The sequence below is a fragment of the Entelurus aequoreus genome, linkage group LG25 (assembly GCF_033978785.1).
Source record: "Entelurus aequoreus isolate RoL-2023_Sb linkage group LG25, RoL_Eaeq_v1.1, whole genome shotgun sequence".
NCBI classification, from domain to species: Eukaryota; Metazoa; Chordata; class Actinopteri; order Syngnathiformes; family Syngnathidae; genus Entelurus; species Entelurus aequoreus.
In genome coordinates this window covers 30,240,456-30,256,692 of record NC_084755.1, presented here as the reverse complement: position 1 = coordinate 30,256,692, position 16,237 = coordinate 30,240,456, and the positions used below count along the sequence as shown (strand labels likewise).

General features: G+C 38.0%; 1 protein-coding gene across 2 annotated transcripts in view; it reads left to right on the top strand.

Annotated features, from left to right (window-relative positions):
• The window catches only part of LOC133642895 (guanine nucleotide-binding protein G(I)/G(S)/G(O) subunit gamma-13-like), a 56,075-nt gene that overhangs the window by 25,169 nt on the left and 14,669 nt on the right, over positions 1-16,237 (top strand). For both annotated transcript variants that reach the window (XM_062037311.1, XM_062037312.1), the window contains exon 2: positions 10,705-10,831. In XM_062037311.1, the coding sequence (XP_061893295.1) occupies positions 10,734-10,831 (98 nt within the window). In that variant the 5' untranslated portion in view covers positions 10,705-10,733. The remainder of the gene's footprint in view (positions 1-10,704; positions 10,832-16,237) is intronic.

Here is a 16,237-nt window from a genome sequence, read left to right as displayed (position 1 = left end):
TGTCTGACCCCTTTTTAGAAATAAATCATTTTGTGCAGTTATTAGTCAATGTTAATGATATTGTAGCGAATTATTGATCTTATTTCATGTGATACCTCTAGTTTTTAAAAAAAAATCATGATATTTATTTCACATGAGGGATACTTAAGGATGGTTTGACAATACTTTCCCTTCGTCTGCAAAAATCAATATAAGACACAACACGTGATGTATCGCTGACATTGACTATAGAAAATACAACCTTCCATCGGTCTATAGATAAACACTTTTGTACAGTGACGTGCGGTGAGGTTCATGGCTGGTGAGGCACTGACTTCATCACAGTCAGATTTACAAACATATGAACCCTAAAGAGTATCTTATTCACCACTTGATTGGCAGCAGTTAACGGGTTGTGTTTAAAAGCTCATACCAGCATTCTTCCCTGCTTGGCACTCGGCATCAAGGGTTGGAATTGGGGGTTAAATCACCAAAAATGATTCCCGGCGCCGTGCCGCTGCTGCCCACTGCTCCCCTCACCTCCCAGGGGGTGATCAAGGGATGGGTCAAATGCAGAGGACAAATTTCACCACACCTAGTGTGTGTGTGACAATCATTGGTACTTTAACTTAACTTTAACTTTACACATACAAACTGTAGCACACAAAAAAGCACATTTAATAAAAAAAACTTTATTATGGTCTTACCTTTATGTAATATATTGGGTTGGAGGCAATAACCAGGCGAGGTGATGAAGTACGTCTCTTTACTGTAGACTTCAGAACAGACTCAACACACTTGACGTCAGGTGCGCAACACCACGTAAATCGTTGGCCAACCAAAAAGTAACCCCAGTACGCTATAGCCAACATTAACCAGGAGATGGCAACAGACAAACATAGATCACTCTATTACATTCCTCCCCTTTTAGAAATGTAGAAGTTACTCAAAAGAAATAAACAACCCAACCAAAAAATGCAGCAGCTCAATAAGAAGCCAAAAAGTGCAAAAACAATATTGTTCGTGTTGGAGGAGTTGTGAATGAATGAAATATAAAATCCTTGCTGCAGTCTGCAGGTGTACCTAATGTTGTGTCCCTGTCATTCACAACTCCTCCAACACGAACATTATTGTTTTTGCACTTTTTGGCTTCTTATTAAATAACTTTTTTAAATAGATTCAATCTTGCGCGTGGAAAGTTTAAGTGTGGGCTTTAGTTGATATAACACTCCCGTCAGGGGGTGCATTCTACGGCGGGGGTTGCATTCTCTACCACCAGGAGGCGGGATTACTGCGAGCCTCACACAGTGCGTCTTCGCAGCAGTTTTATGATTGCTCAGCACAAGAAATACTTTACACACATACAGTTGTTGACAAAATACACTGTACATTATCTACCTCAGCTAACTAAACTATGGAAATGTATAATATAATTCATATAGCAATACGGTCTCAGCAGTTAGCCGAGTCCGCAATCCATGTGAGGCTCAACTGAGTGACGTGCCTCAACTGGCTGCTGATCACCGCACCGTCTCTTCTCAGTATTTGAACGGCAAATGTGAAAATTCAGCGATTTTGAATACAAATAATCTAAAACTGGTGAAGTTAAATGGAAAATAACTTTATAGTATAATCACTGGATACATATAACAATTTAATTATTTTTTTTTCTTTTTACATTTTTTTTCTTTCCATGATGGCAGGTGAGGCCCCGCCTCTGCACGTCACTGCTTTTGTAGTATCAAGCATTATTCCCTAAAAATAGTCATTGTTTACCTAAACATATTAGATCTTATGAAGACGCCAGTGTGGTTGGTGCTGAGTGTGGGTGGTAGTGTGAGGAAGACCAAGATGCAATGGATGATCACTGCTGTTGCTTTTTGGTCCCTTCACTAACCATTCCAATTGTGGCCATAAATTATTAATTGTCCTGCTGACTTTGAATCCAAAACCATCTGCTTTGGAATGAGCTTGTGTGTAGACTCCTACGGTACAGACCACAATATGGGAATTTAGAAAATGATCCAGGCCCTTGTGGATGTGTTTTGTGGCCCTAAATAAAATTTTGTTTGTGGCCCCATTTCGGTCTTTGATATTACTTGTGTAATACGCTAGGGGCTAGATTTTTTTCAAAGAACTAGAAAATGCAATTTCAGTAGAAATGTCGCGTGAAGACTGAAAAGCTAGAGCCGAACTGAAATGCTAAAAGTTAGCATGCTTTTAGCATTTACTAATTACTAGTTACTTTTTGTAACACCAAGTAACAAAAAAATATGAGCAAAATAAGCTAAACAAATTTTTTAAAAGCTACCATGGTAAATGGGTTATACTTGTATAGCACTTTTCTACCTTCAAGGTACTCAAAGCGCTTTGACACTATTTCCACATTCACCCATATGGTGGGAGCCGCCATGCAAGGTGCTAACCACGACCCATCAGGAGCAAGGGTGAAGTGTCTTGCTCAAGGACACGACGGATGTGACTAAGTTGGTAGAAGCTGAGGATTGAACCAGGAACCACACCGTCCCCATGCTAACAATACTATGCTAACATGTTAACAATAGCATGCTTACGGTTAGCATTAGTGAAATATAGGGTTTTGGTTGATTGATTGAAACTTTTATTAGTAGATTCCACAGTACAGTACATATTCCGTACAATTGACCACTAAATGGTAACACCCGAATAAGTTTTTCAACTTGTTTAAGTCGGGGTCCACGTAAATCAATTCATGGGGTGTAACGGTATGTGTATTTGTATTGAACCGTTTCGGTACGGGGGTTCCGGTTCGGTTCGGAGGTGTACTGAACGAGTTTTCACACGGACATATTAAGTAGCGTACCGCACGTTGTGTAAACAATGCAAACCAAAGCACAACACACGGCATGCTAGCAGCTAACGGGCTACGATAGACTGACCATACGTCCTCTTTTCACCGGACATGTCCTCTTTTGCGGAGCTGTCAGGGCGGAGTTTCTTAAATGCCTCAAATGTCCGGCATTTTGAGTTAGGGTTGCGTGTATTTTCAATGTACGTTCAGGGTTGAGAAGGGGTTAAAAACAAAACTAATTGTGCGCGCAGCAGCATTCATGAGGGAGGGGCAGAGAGAGCGAGAGAGTTATGATAAACGTGCATGCGTCGCCAGGCTCTGATTTTTATCCATAGATTTATCAGATTTTATTTTTTATTATCTATAGCAGGGATGTCAAAAGTGTGCCCCGGAGGCCATTTGCGGCCCACAGCTAATGTTTTAAAGGCCCACGGCACATTCTAAAAATACTATTAAATAAAATAAACAAAAACATAACAAAAGTGAAATAAAAAAGCTTAAAGTTTAAATGTAATTTAGAAAAAGTTGCAATGTTGACTAATAAAACAAAGCTGTTTGTTTTTTCTTTCAAACTGTCATTGCTCAAAACATAATATTGAATCAAAATCAATGCTATTATGAATTATTGACCTATCCAAGGTTCCGATTACTTCACATCAAATATTCCACTAAGAAAAATATTTTTGGTGGAAGATTTTGCAAATTTGGTAAATAAATAACCCAAAAATTTATATTTTGTTGTTTTCTTACTGTACCGAAAATGAACCGAACTGTGACCTCTAAACCGAGGTACGTACCGAACCAAAATTTTTGTGTATGTTACACCCCTAGTGAAATACCAAAATATATGACACTGAGGTGTATACCTATTAAATTGGCAAAAAAAAAAAAAAAAGCTAACAAGCTAAAATGCCAACTGTAACATGCATAAAATACTGTACCAAAATATATTACTCTGAGGTGTGTACCTGAAAAAATGTGTTTAAAATGCTAGCACGCTGACTTAAGTATGTGTCGGGGACCAACATATGACTGAGGTGTATACCTAGAAAGTTAGCTAAAAGAAAAACTAGCATATTAACATTGGCATGCTAACATGCATCATTCATCAAGTAACAAAATATTGGACGCTAATAATAATAATAATAATTAGGGGTGGGGGAAAAAATCGATCCGAATTCGAATCGCGATTCTGACGTTGTGCGATTCAGAATTGATTCTCATTTTTAAAAAATCGATTTTAAAAAAAAAAAATTACAAATTTTTTTTTTAAATTAATCAATCCAACAAAACAATACACAGCAATACCGTAACAATGCAATTCCTCAGACATTATCATTAGACATTAAAATAAAAAAGAACAATAGTGTCAGAGTGGCTTACACTTGCATCGCATCTCATAAGCTTGACAACACACTGTGTCCAATATTTTCACAAAGATAAAATAAGTCATATTTTTGGTTCATTTAATAGTCAAAACAAATGTACATCATTGCAAACAGTTGATAAAACACTGTCCTTTACAATTATAAAAGCTTTTTACAAAAATCTACTACTCTGCTTGCATGTCAGCAGACTGGGGTAGATCCTGCTGAAATCGATGTATTGAATGAATAGAGAATCCTTTTGAATCTTGGCAAAAATCTTACCCACACGATTATCAAATGTAATAGGAAAATTAATTCATACTGACCAAACTGGCTTCATGGAAGGTCGACAATCTTCAGACAATACAAGGAAATTGTTTAATGTTATGTACTATGCTAGAAGTCTCCCTTATCCCACAGCAGTATGTACTGTTGATGCGGAGAAGGCATCCCACCGCATAAACTGCTCATTTATGTTTTGCACATTACGTAAATTTGGATTTGGAGATAATTTTATACAATGGATTAAGATGCTTTATACAAGGCCCATGGCATCAGTCAAAACCAATAATCATATTTCAGAACTTTTTTGTTAAAAAGAGGAGTAAAACAGGGATGTCCTGCATCTGGATTATTATTTAATTTGGTTATTGAACCCTTAGCTTCAAAAATAAGAAGTGAAAATAATATTCATGGTATAAATATTGGCTCTCAGTATAATAAGCTATTGATGTATTGTGACGACATAATTTTTTTACCTGTCACATGTTAACTCCTGTCTTCTTTATATCAATAATGTCATCACTGAATATGGCTGTTTATCAGGGTATAAAGTTAATTGGGACAAATGTGACATATTACCACTTAATAAACACTGCAAGAAATTACAAGTTCAGAACTCCAAAATTAAATTGTATTGCATTATTATGGTATTGTTGTGTATTGTTTTAAAAAAATAAAAAATAAAAAAAAAAAAAATAAATCGTTTTTGAATCGAGAATCGTTTTGAATTGAAAAAAAAAATTGATTTTGAGTCGAATCGTGACCCCTAGAATCGATTTTGAATCGAATCGTGGGACACCCAAAGATTCCCAGCCCTAATAATAATACATTTTATTTGGTATAGCGCTTTTCAGAGTACTCAAAGCCTTTTTACAGGATAATTTTTTTAAATATAAAACAGTTCAAAGTAATAATAATATAAAATACAGGAAATATAAAAGCAGTACATTGTAAAATACATAATAATACTGGACATTTACAAGACAAGACATTACAAAAGCAGATCTGAAGAGGTGTGTTTTAAATAGGCTTTTGAAGGTAGGAAGGTCTTTTAAGGTTTATACCAGCAGAAAAACTTACATGTTAATATTACAATGTTAACAACGCCCCCCACACTCTCCGGGACGACTATAAATAGCATAATTTGTTCATAAAATTGTTATAAGTACACCTCTGCATTACATCGTATCCCTCCCCCAGCAAGCCTCTGTGCAAGCGGCCACAAACAACGTAACATAAAAGTATTGAGAAGCTGCGCAAGCTGTCTTTCAATTTGTTGTGTCTAGTCCTGACTCAACAAACTGGATGATCGAGCATTAGCTTTGGTTGGCAGACATATCGCTTGTTGTGTTGTCACCCAGAAGTGACAAAGATGTCGGAGACAGTGTTGCCAGATGTCACGAGAGAAACACGCAGCAGCTCTATGAAAACAAGTAGCTTAAAGTGGGCGGATAATACACTAACTTGGCAATGGTGGACGCAGAATCAGGACACACGCATTAGTCCGCTTCCCAAGTTAAAAGCTATACAATTTTAATATATTATTACTAGAGATGTCCGATAATATCGACCTGACGATATTATCGGCCGATAAATGTTTTAAAATGTAATATCGGATATTATCGGTATCGGTTTCAACCTCACGATTTTCCCGGGAGACTCCCAAATTTCAGTGCCCCTCCCGAAAATCTCCCGGGGCAACCATTCTCCCGATTTGTACCCAGACAACATTATTGGGGGCGTGCCTTAAAGGCACTGCCTTTGGCGTCCTCTACAACCTGTCGTCACGTCCGCTTTCCCTCCATACAAACAGCGTGCCGGCCCAGTCACATAATATATGCGGCTTTTACACACACGAGTGAATGCAAGCATACTTGATCAACAGCCATACAAGTCACACTGAGGGTGACCGTATAAACAACTTTAACACTGTTACAAATATGCGCCGCACTGTGAACCCACACCAAACAAGAATGACAAACACATGTCGGGAGAACATCCGCACCGTAACACAACATAAACACAACAGAACAAATACCCAGAACCCCTTGCAGCACTAACTCTTCCGGGACGCTACAATATACACCCCCCGCTACCACCAAACCCCGCCCCCCTCAACCTCCCAACCCCCACATTACATTGTTTAATGCAGCCAGCGAGGCATCACAACAAAATTAGGCATAATAATGTGTTAATTCCACGACTGTATATATATCGGTATCGGTTGATATCGGAATCGGTAATTAAGAGTTGGACAATATCGGATATCGGCAAAAAAGCCATTATCGAACATCTCTAATTATTACATAAAACTACTGCAGTTGTTTGTAATACTTTCTATTGTAATGATTTCCAAGCAGTATTAATTATGTAAAGGTTTATTTTTCTTATGATTTTACATGTTAAAATTGTTGTGTTTTGGGGGGCCAAGTACGGATGAAATTAATTTCAATTAATTTCAATGGGTGGGCTTACGTTGAGATATGATTATTTTGAGTTACAGGCTTGGTCGTGGTAGGTTGAGATACCCCCGTATGTGCGATTATTTACTGTTTGCTAAGAACCAATAACAAGTAAACGGTTAAGTGGTGGCATGTCTCAATGCAGCTTTGACCGTGACCAATTGCAAAAGAGTCGCAATAATATTTTATCAAAATAAACATGCTGTAGCACAGGTTCTTAACCTTTTTTGACCTCAGGGTACAACTTTTCCACGACTGAGGGGCCCACTCAAATATGAACACCAAATAAGTAATATTGATATCAATCATATTCAATAATTATATACAACCTACCTAGAGTTTAACATAATTGTCAAATTATATAAAACCATGTTTTAGTCTCAAATATTATTATCAAGGCTTAGGTCAGGCTGATTACAAAAATAAATGCTAATCAAATATATAATAAATGTATATACAATTACACAGTGCTAAAATAAATAATTTTGAACTAAATTAATATTAATATACATGCTTCTTAAATAAACTGTCAATAAAATTACATATATGAAAATGAAAATAGAGCTTCATTGCTTTAGTCATAATTTTTGCGCTTAAGAAACTTCTTAATGACTTCAGCTCCAGAATTATTGTTTGTTTGATATCGTCATTACAGTTCCGCTGCGGCCAATACGGACCACAGCTGGTAAATTATTGGCGTCCCTCCAACAATGGGCCATGGCTCTATGGTTAAGAAGCACTGTGCTATAGTATCCCGCTAGAATCTAATTTCATGTTAAAAGCCCCGGAAATGAGCAGGATAAGAAAGTAGTGTATCACACTTTATATTGTAGTGTCTTCTGTGTGTGTTTTATTGCTTAATGCAAATGTAGCTAACCCATCGGTCCAAACCTAATTTGAATAAAATGAAAATAAATGAATAAACAAATCTTGAATCTTGACTCCTAAAACACAAACCTAAAATATTCGATTTGTATTTACCGAACTATAAAGCGCACCGGACTATAAGCCGCAGATATATACTAGAGATGTCCGATAATATAGGACTGCCGATATTAGCCGATAAATGCTTTAAAATGTAATATCGGAAATTATCGGTATCGGTTCCAAATTATCGGTATCGGTTTCAAAAAGTAAAATGTATGACCTTTTAAAACGCTGCTGTGTACACGGACGTAGGGAGAAGTACAGAGCGGCAATAAACTTTAAAGGCACTGCCTTTGCGTGCCGGCCCAGTCACATAATATGTACGGCTTTTCACACACACAAGTGAATGCAATGCATACTTGGTCAACAGCCATACAGGTCACACTGAGGGTGACCGTATAAACAACTTTAACACTGTTACAAATATGCGCCACACTGTGAACCCACACCAAACAAGAATGACAAACACATTTTGGGAGAACATCCGCACCGTAACACAACATAAACACAACAGAACAAATACCCAGAACCCCTTGCAGCACTAACTCTTCCGGGACGCTACAATATACACCCCCCGCTACCCCCTAGCCCCCCACCTCAACCCCGCCCCCCCAACCCCGCCCACCTCAACCTCCTCATGCTCTCTCAGTGAGAGCATGTCCCAAATTCCAAGCTGCTGTTTTGAGGCATGTTAAAAAAACATAATGCACTTTGTGACTTCAATAATAAATATGGCAGTGCCATGTTGGCATTTTTTTCCATAACTTGAGTTGATTTATTTTGGAAAACCTTGTTACATTGTTTAATGCATCCAGCGGGGCATCACAACAAAATTAGGCATAATAATGTGTTAATTCCACGACTGTATATATCGGTTTCGGTTGATATCGGAATCGGTAATTAAGAATTGGACAATATCGGAATATCGGATATCGGCAAAAAAGCCATTAACGGACATCTCTAATATATACGTTGAGAAATGCTTTATTTACACAGAAAGATTTTGTAAATGTTTATTTACATACCTTAATGTTTCCAAATGGTGTCTGTAAAACGGCTGATCAAACAAAACAGAAGTCATCGTCCTGGACCCACTAGCTGCGGAAGCTAAATCAGCTAAACTGACTCAATAACTCCACAGTGACGTTTTGGTGAATCTACTGAGGAATTTGTAAAACTGAAACAATACAAAGAGAATGCCATTGTAAGTTAATAATATTAACACAGTCCCTCGTGAACGTGTTGGCATATTAGCTAATGCTAACGACACTAGCTTAAATACATTACGATAACACATACAAATATGCATGAAAACACTCCTACAGACATCACACATGGGACGGTTTAGTAAGTGAGAATCGTTTTAGTTATATTGTAAAACTTACAACCGATGCTTGGAGTGGTGAATGAAGAATCCTTACAAATAGAAACGCTATGGACGACTAGAAGACGGAATGGCACTTGTACTTCCGGTTCATAGCACTAAACAGAAGGAAATATTGTAGGCGTTCACCCCGCAACACCTGCAGTGAGTGGACTCGTCTAAAAGATGTCGCCACAGCACAAACAATAACACACCTTTTCCGTGTCCTTGCTTGTGTTAAATTACAACTATTTGCATTGCGGCTGTTAGCGAAGAAAAATCCACAAATTACACTGCAAAAAGTCAGTGTTCAAAAACAAGAATAAAAAATACAAAAATGAGGGGTATTTTATTTGAACTAAGCAAAATTGTCTGCCAATAGAACAAGAAAATTTGGCTTGTCAAGACTTTCCAAAACAAGTCAAATTAGCTAACCTCAAGGAACCCAAAAATACTTTAAAATAATTATATTCCCCTTAATAACAACTGTACTACTATATGAGTATGTATTTTCTATTGTTTCATTGAAAATAAAACAGCAAAGTCCATTTGGCTGTCATCTGTTTTAATATGAGACACAATTGTGTCAAAGTCATGATTTTTTTATTCATGCTTGAAATAAGAAATTATTACTTTAAAAAAGTTTTTTTTATACTTGTGAGTATTGATGACACAGCTTTGCAACAGTTGATATTCTAGTTTCAAGCATGTTTTACTCAATATAGGTCATAACATCTCAGCAACAAGCTGTAATATCTTACTGAGATCATTTAGGACCACAACCCTTAAAACAAGTAAAACACTCTAACATAAAATCTGCTTAGTGAGAAGAATTATCTTATCAGACATAAAATAAGCAAATATCACCCTTATTTGAGATATTTAATCTTACTTAGATTTCAGTTTTTGCAGTTTAGCCGCACCCTTTTATAAACCGCAGTGTTCAAAGCTTAGGGAAAAAGTAGAATTTACGGTTCGTCTTTTTTGTTGTTGTTGTTTTTAAGTATCTCAGACTATATTCCTCCTGTTATCTATCAGCGAACAAATCAAAGTTCCTCCCTCGCTATAACATCTGTACTTTTCCAAAGCCCGAGACGTCCATGTGAGGTCGAGGGCAAAGAGAAAAATAGGACATGTACAGTACATCCTGTTCTTTTTGTACTGTACAGTATGTCTCTCACCACCACATATCCCCCCCGCACTGTCAATTATGTTACATTAATTGTTGCATTAATTCAACATTAATGATGAAGCCCTTTTGCATACATTTGCAACTGCAGTTATATTAAGCTTTTTGTTGACTCTCCATGTTGCCTTCAATGACTGCTGATATGTATACACAAGTGTTTTGTTTGTGCTCAATAACGTTGACAGCCTCCTATTCCTTCATTCGTTAAAGTGGAATCAATGAACAAAGACAAAGATGTGTTCTCCGGTGTATACGCTGCATCCGTGGTTATATTTACAGTATGCCTTGGTCTCCACTGTGCACAGGTAAACAAGTAGCACATCCCACTGCAGTCATGGATGAGATGGACCTGCCCCAGATGAAGAAGGAGGTGGAGAGCCTCAAGTATCAGCTGGCCTTCAAAAGAGAGAAGTCCTCCAAAACAGTGACAGAGTGAGTTTCTATCCAAATACCGTATTTTTCGGAGTATAAGTTGCACCGGCCGAAAATGCATAATAAAGTAGAAAAAAAACATATATAAGTTACACTGGAGTATAAGTCACATTTTTTGGTGAAATATATTTGATAAAACCCAACACCAAGAATAGACATTTGAAAGGCAATTTAAAATAAATAAAGAATAGTGAACAACAGGCTGAATAAGTGTACGTTATATGAGGCATAAATAACCAACTGAGAACGTGCCTGGTATGTTAACGTAACATATTATGGTAAGAGTCATTGAAATAACTATAACATATAGAACATGCTATACGTTTACCAAACAATCTGTCACTCCTAATCGCTAAATCCCATGAAATCTTATACATCTAGTCTCTTGCGTGAATGAGCTAAATAATATTATTTGATATTTTACGGTAATGTGTTAATAATTTCACACATAAGTCGCTCCTGAGTATAAGTCGCACCCCCGACAAACTATGAAAAAAAACTGCGACTTATAGTCCGAAAAATACGGTAGCTCCTGATACAGTGGAACCGCTTCTGTTGCCAACCCTTCTATGTTGAACAACTTATTACCACAGTGTAGGGTTGTAACAATACCAATATTTTGGTACCGGTACCAAAATGTATTTCGATACTTTTTGATACTTTTATATATAAAGGGCATTATTGGCTTTATTTTAACAAAAAATCTTACGGTACATTAAACATATGTTTATTATTGCAAGTTTGTACTTAAACAAAATAGTGAACATTGATTGATTGATTGAGACTTTTATTAGTAGGTTGCACAGTGAAGTACATATTCCGTACAATTGACCACTAAATGGTAACACCCGAATAAGTTTTTCAACTTGTTTAAGTCTGGGTCCACTTAAATTGATTCATGATATAGATATATACTATCAGATATATACTATCATCATAGTACAGTCATCACACAAGATAATCACATTGAATTATTTACATTATTTACAATCCGGGGTGTGTGTGGGGGGGGGGGGGGGGGGGGGTTAGGTTTGCTTGTTATCATCAGTCGTCAACAATTGAGAACAGAGAAATGGATATTGGAACAGTGTAGGTCTGACTTGGTAGGATATGGACAGCAAGTAGTGGGCATAGATAGATAGATAAATAGATAGATAGATAGATAGATAGAGAGAGAGAGAGAGAGAGAGAGAGAGAGAGAGAGAGAGAGAGAGAGAGAGAGAGAGAGAGAAATCAGAAGGTAGTAAAAAGTATCTGCATTTGATTGTTTACATTTGATTATTAACAATCTGGGGAGGGTGTTAGTTTAGGGTTGAAGCTGCCTGGAGGTGTACTTTTATTGCGGTTTTGAAGGAGGATAGAGATGCCCTTTCTTTTAAACACCTGTTGGGAGCGCATTCCACATTGATGTGGCATAGAAAGAGAATGAGTTAAGACCTTTGTTAGTTCGGAATCTGGGTTTAACGTGGTTAGTGGAGCTCCCCCTGGTGTTGTGGTTATGGCGGTCATTTATGTTAAGGAAGTAGTTTGACATGTACTTCGGTATCAGGGAGGTGTAGTGGATTTTATAGACTAACATACAAGACAACTTGTCTTTTATTATTAAGTAAACAAACAAAGGCTCCTAATTTAGCTGCTGACGTATGTAGTAACATATTGTGTCATTTATCATTCTATTATTTTGTCAACATTATTAAGGACAAGTCGTGGAACATTTATTATTAATCTACTTGTTCATTTACTGTTAATATCTGCTTATTTTCTGTTTTAACATGTTCTATCTACACTTCTGTTAAAATGTAATAATCACTTATTTTTCTGTTGTTTGGATGCTTTACATTAGTTTTGGATGATACAACAAATTTGGGTATCAATCCGATACCAAGTAGTTACAGGATCATACATTGGTCATAATTTAAGTCCTCGTTTGTCCAGGGACATATTTCCTGAGTTTATAAACATATGAATTTTTTAAAAATGAAAAAAGATTTTGTGATGATAAAACATATTGATGTAACCATAGTAGTATCGACTAAATACGCTCCTGTACTTGGTATCATTACAGTGGATGTCAGGTGTAGATCCGCTCATTGCATTTGTTTACATTGTGACGCTGGTGAGCTATTGTATCCTCCTACGGTGTGTAGTGAAGCATGTTTAGCTATTCCTCGTCCTGCAGGGATGATACTTGTAAGAAACTTACTTTATTTGTCGCCATGGAGGCGAGGATTAGTGATTTAGAAGTAGCTAAAACACTGCAGACTGCGGATGGATGTTAGCTGCTAGCTCGCTAGCCATGTCTTGAAGCTCCTCTTCCTGAGGCCGTTTCAGTGCTATAATTCCACCTTTATCGTTAGTTTTTAAGCCAAAATGCGTCCATTCTCCCTTTTCTGTCTACACACTGTGTCTGCTTGTAAGTACTCCGTGATTGTGCGCTGCCGAACATGCTCCTCTGCTCGTAAAACCAGCAATGTCACCACATGACGACGACGCGCCATCATGCCCGTTTTTTTAAAAAAAGGGAGGGGGAGGGGGGTTGGACCGGTACTTTTTAGAAGCGGTATAGTACCGATTATGATTCATTAGTATCGCGGTACTATACTAGTACCAGTATACCATACAACCCTACCACAGTGTTCTTCTTATTGCTAAAGGAGTCAACATCAACATACAGGGTCAAAATTGGGGATCCAAAGAGGTTATTTCTATAATAAAAAATAAAAAAAAGTCCATATTAGAGATCAGGATTTTATGCTGCCGATTTTAAGTAAGATCGGCCGATGCCAATACCGATACAGATCGCATGTATGAACTGTACATTTTTCATTCGATTTATGGTACCGGTAAGTGCTATTGACAATATCAACACAATATTTAAACTAGTTTCTTATTCTCTTTTTTGCATACAGTTGTTGGAGCAAAACACAGTCAATAGTACGCAATAACTCACACGTGTCAAACTCAAGGCCCGGGGTCCACATCTGGCCCGCCACCTCATTTTATGTGGCCCGAAAAGGCCTGGAATTACCATGTGTCTATTTATTTTTAAATGTAGTCAACTTTCTGTTTTGACAGAAAAAAAAAACACATGCAATTTCATATTTTAAACTTATTCTAACATTGCAACAAATATTATATTATCACACACTCCAAACATCAAAATAAGTACTTAAGTATTTTGCATTGACTCATGATTTTGAAGCAACTTATCCATCAAATTGTTCAATGTAAAAATTATTTTTTGGTAAAAAAAAACTGGGAGCTCAGACAAAATTTTACCGTAAAAACACGAAACAAAAAAATGTGTAATATTGTTTTTCCATTTACACTGTAAATGGAAAAACAATATTACACATTTTTTTGTTTCGAGGCCTCACTCTCCTCTCCTTCTTGACGCTGAGCCGTCTCCTTCTTCAGGTACTCAATCTCCCTGCGAGGCAGGCAAAAAGAAACATGAACACCTAGACAACATTCCCTAAAGCAGGGGTCTCAGACACGTGGCCCGCGGGCCAATTGCGGCCCGCGAGACGTTATTTTGCGGCCCGCACCTTAGTATGAAAATGTAATGTTAGTGCGGCCCGCGAGGTTTATATGAACGGCGCTTGACAGCGTCATACTTGCCATCCCTCCTGATTTTTCCGGTAGACTCCCGAATTTCAGGGCAACCATTCTCTCGAATGTCTGCCTATTTTCACCCAATCATCAATATTAAGGGCGTGCCGTGATGGCACTGCCTTTAGCGCCCTCTACAACCTGTACAAACAGCGTGCCAGCCCAGTCACATGTTGTATTTGGCTTCTGTACACACACGTAAGAGACATACTTGATCAACAGCCATACAGGTCACACTGAGGGTGGCCGTATAAACAACTTTAACACTGTTACAAATATGCGCCACACCGTGAACCCACACCAAACAAGAATGACAAACACATTTCGGGAGAACATCCGCACCGTAACACAACATAAACACAACAGAACAAATACCCAGAACCCTTTGCAGCACTAACTCTTCCGGGCTACAATATACACCCCCGCTACCACCAAACCCCGCCCCCCAAACCCGCCCCCCACACATCAAAGCCCCCCCCCCGTGCGTCGGTTGAGGTGGGCGGGGTTTGGTGGTAGCGGGGGTGTATATTGTAGCCCGGAAGAGTTAGTGCTGCAAGGGGTTCTGGGTATTTGTTCTGTTGTGTTACGGTGAGGATGTTCTCCCGAAGTGTGTTTGTCATTCTTGTTTGGTGTGGGTTCACAGTGTGACGCATATTTGTAACAGTGTTAAAGATGTTTATACGGCCTCCCTCATTGTGACCTGTATGGCTATTGATCAAGTATGTCTTGCAGTCCTTACGTGTGTCTGCAGAAGCCTCATACAACATGTGACTTGGCCGGCATGCTGTTTGTATGGTGAAAAAGCGGACGCGACGACAGGTTGTAGAGGACGTTAAAGGCAGAGCTATCACGGCACGCCCTTAATATTGTTGTGCGGTTGAAAATCAAGACAAATTCGGGAGAATGGTTGCCACCGGGAGATTGTCGGGAGGGGCACTGAAATTCGGGAGTCTCCCGGGAAAATCAGGAGGGTTGGCAAGTATGTTGCTAGGGCGGGATAGCCATTCAAAGAAGGTGAATTCATTAAAAAGTGCATGTTAGATTGTTTTTAGAAATTTTTTCTTGCGGCCCAGCCTCACCCAGTTTCTGCATCCAGTGGCCCCCAGGTAAATTGAATTTGAGACCCCTGATTTACAGTAATACACCGTAAAAACAATGACTGTAGGTTTCACAGTAAAACAGTGGTACTGTTTTCCCATTTAGATTTACAGTATACATTGTAAAAAACATGGTACGTTTTATGGTAAAATTTCGGCAGCAATTTAAAATGTATATATTCTTCACTGTTAAAAGTGGCCCTCTGAGGGCAGCTATAACTCCTATGTGGCCCATGAAAACGAGTTTGACATTCCTGCAATAACTAAACACATCCTTTGGTATTTGCCCTCAGAGTCCTCCTGTGTCCAGGAAATTATTCCACGAGTTTGTAAACATCAACAAAAACCACAAAAAAATCATTTTGAGAAAATAAAAATATCACCCTAGTCACTCTAGTATCAATCATATATTGATACAACTTTTATATCGACACCACCGATTTATAGATCGATCCACCCTCGCCTTACGTGTGCTGTCTGGACTTTTTAAAGTTTACTGTATATAAGATACATATTCTAAATAGCATCTAAAGCAGGGGTCTCTAATGTTCATCACGATGTGAGATACTTTGACACCAAAAAGGAGAGGTGAGCTATTTGTGTTTATTACAAATAGTACTTTATTTACAAAGCAGAGCTACACTCAAACAGAGTGGCCATTTTCTTTGTTTATTTGTGGCAATGTCAATAAATAGAA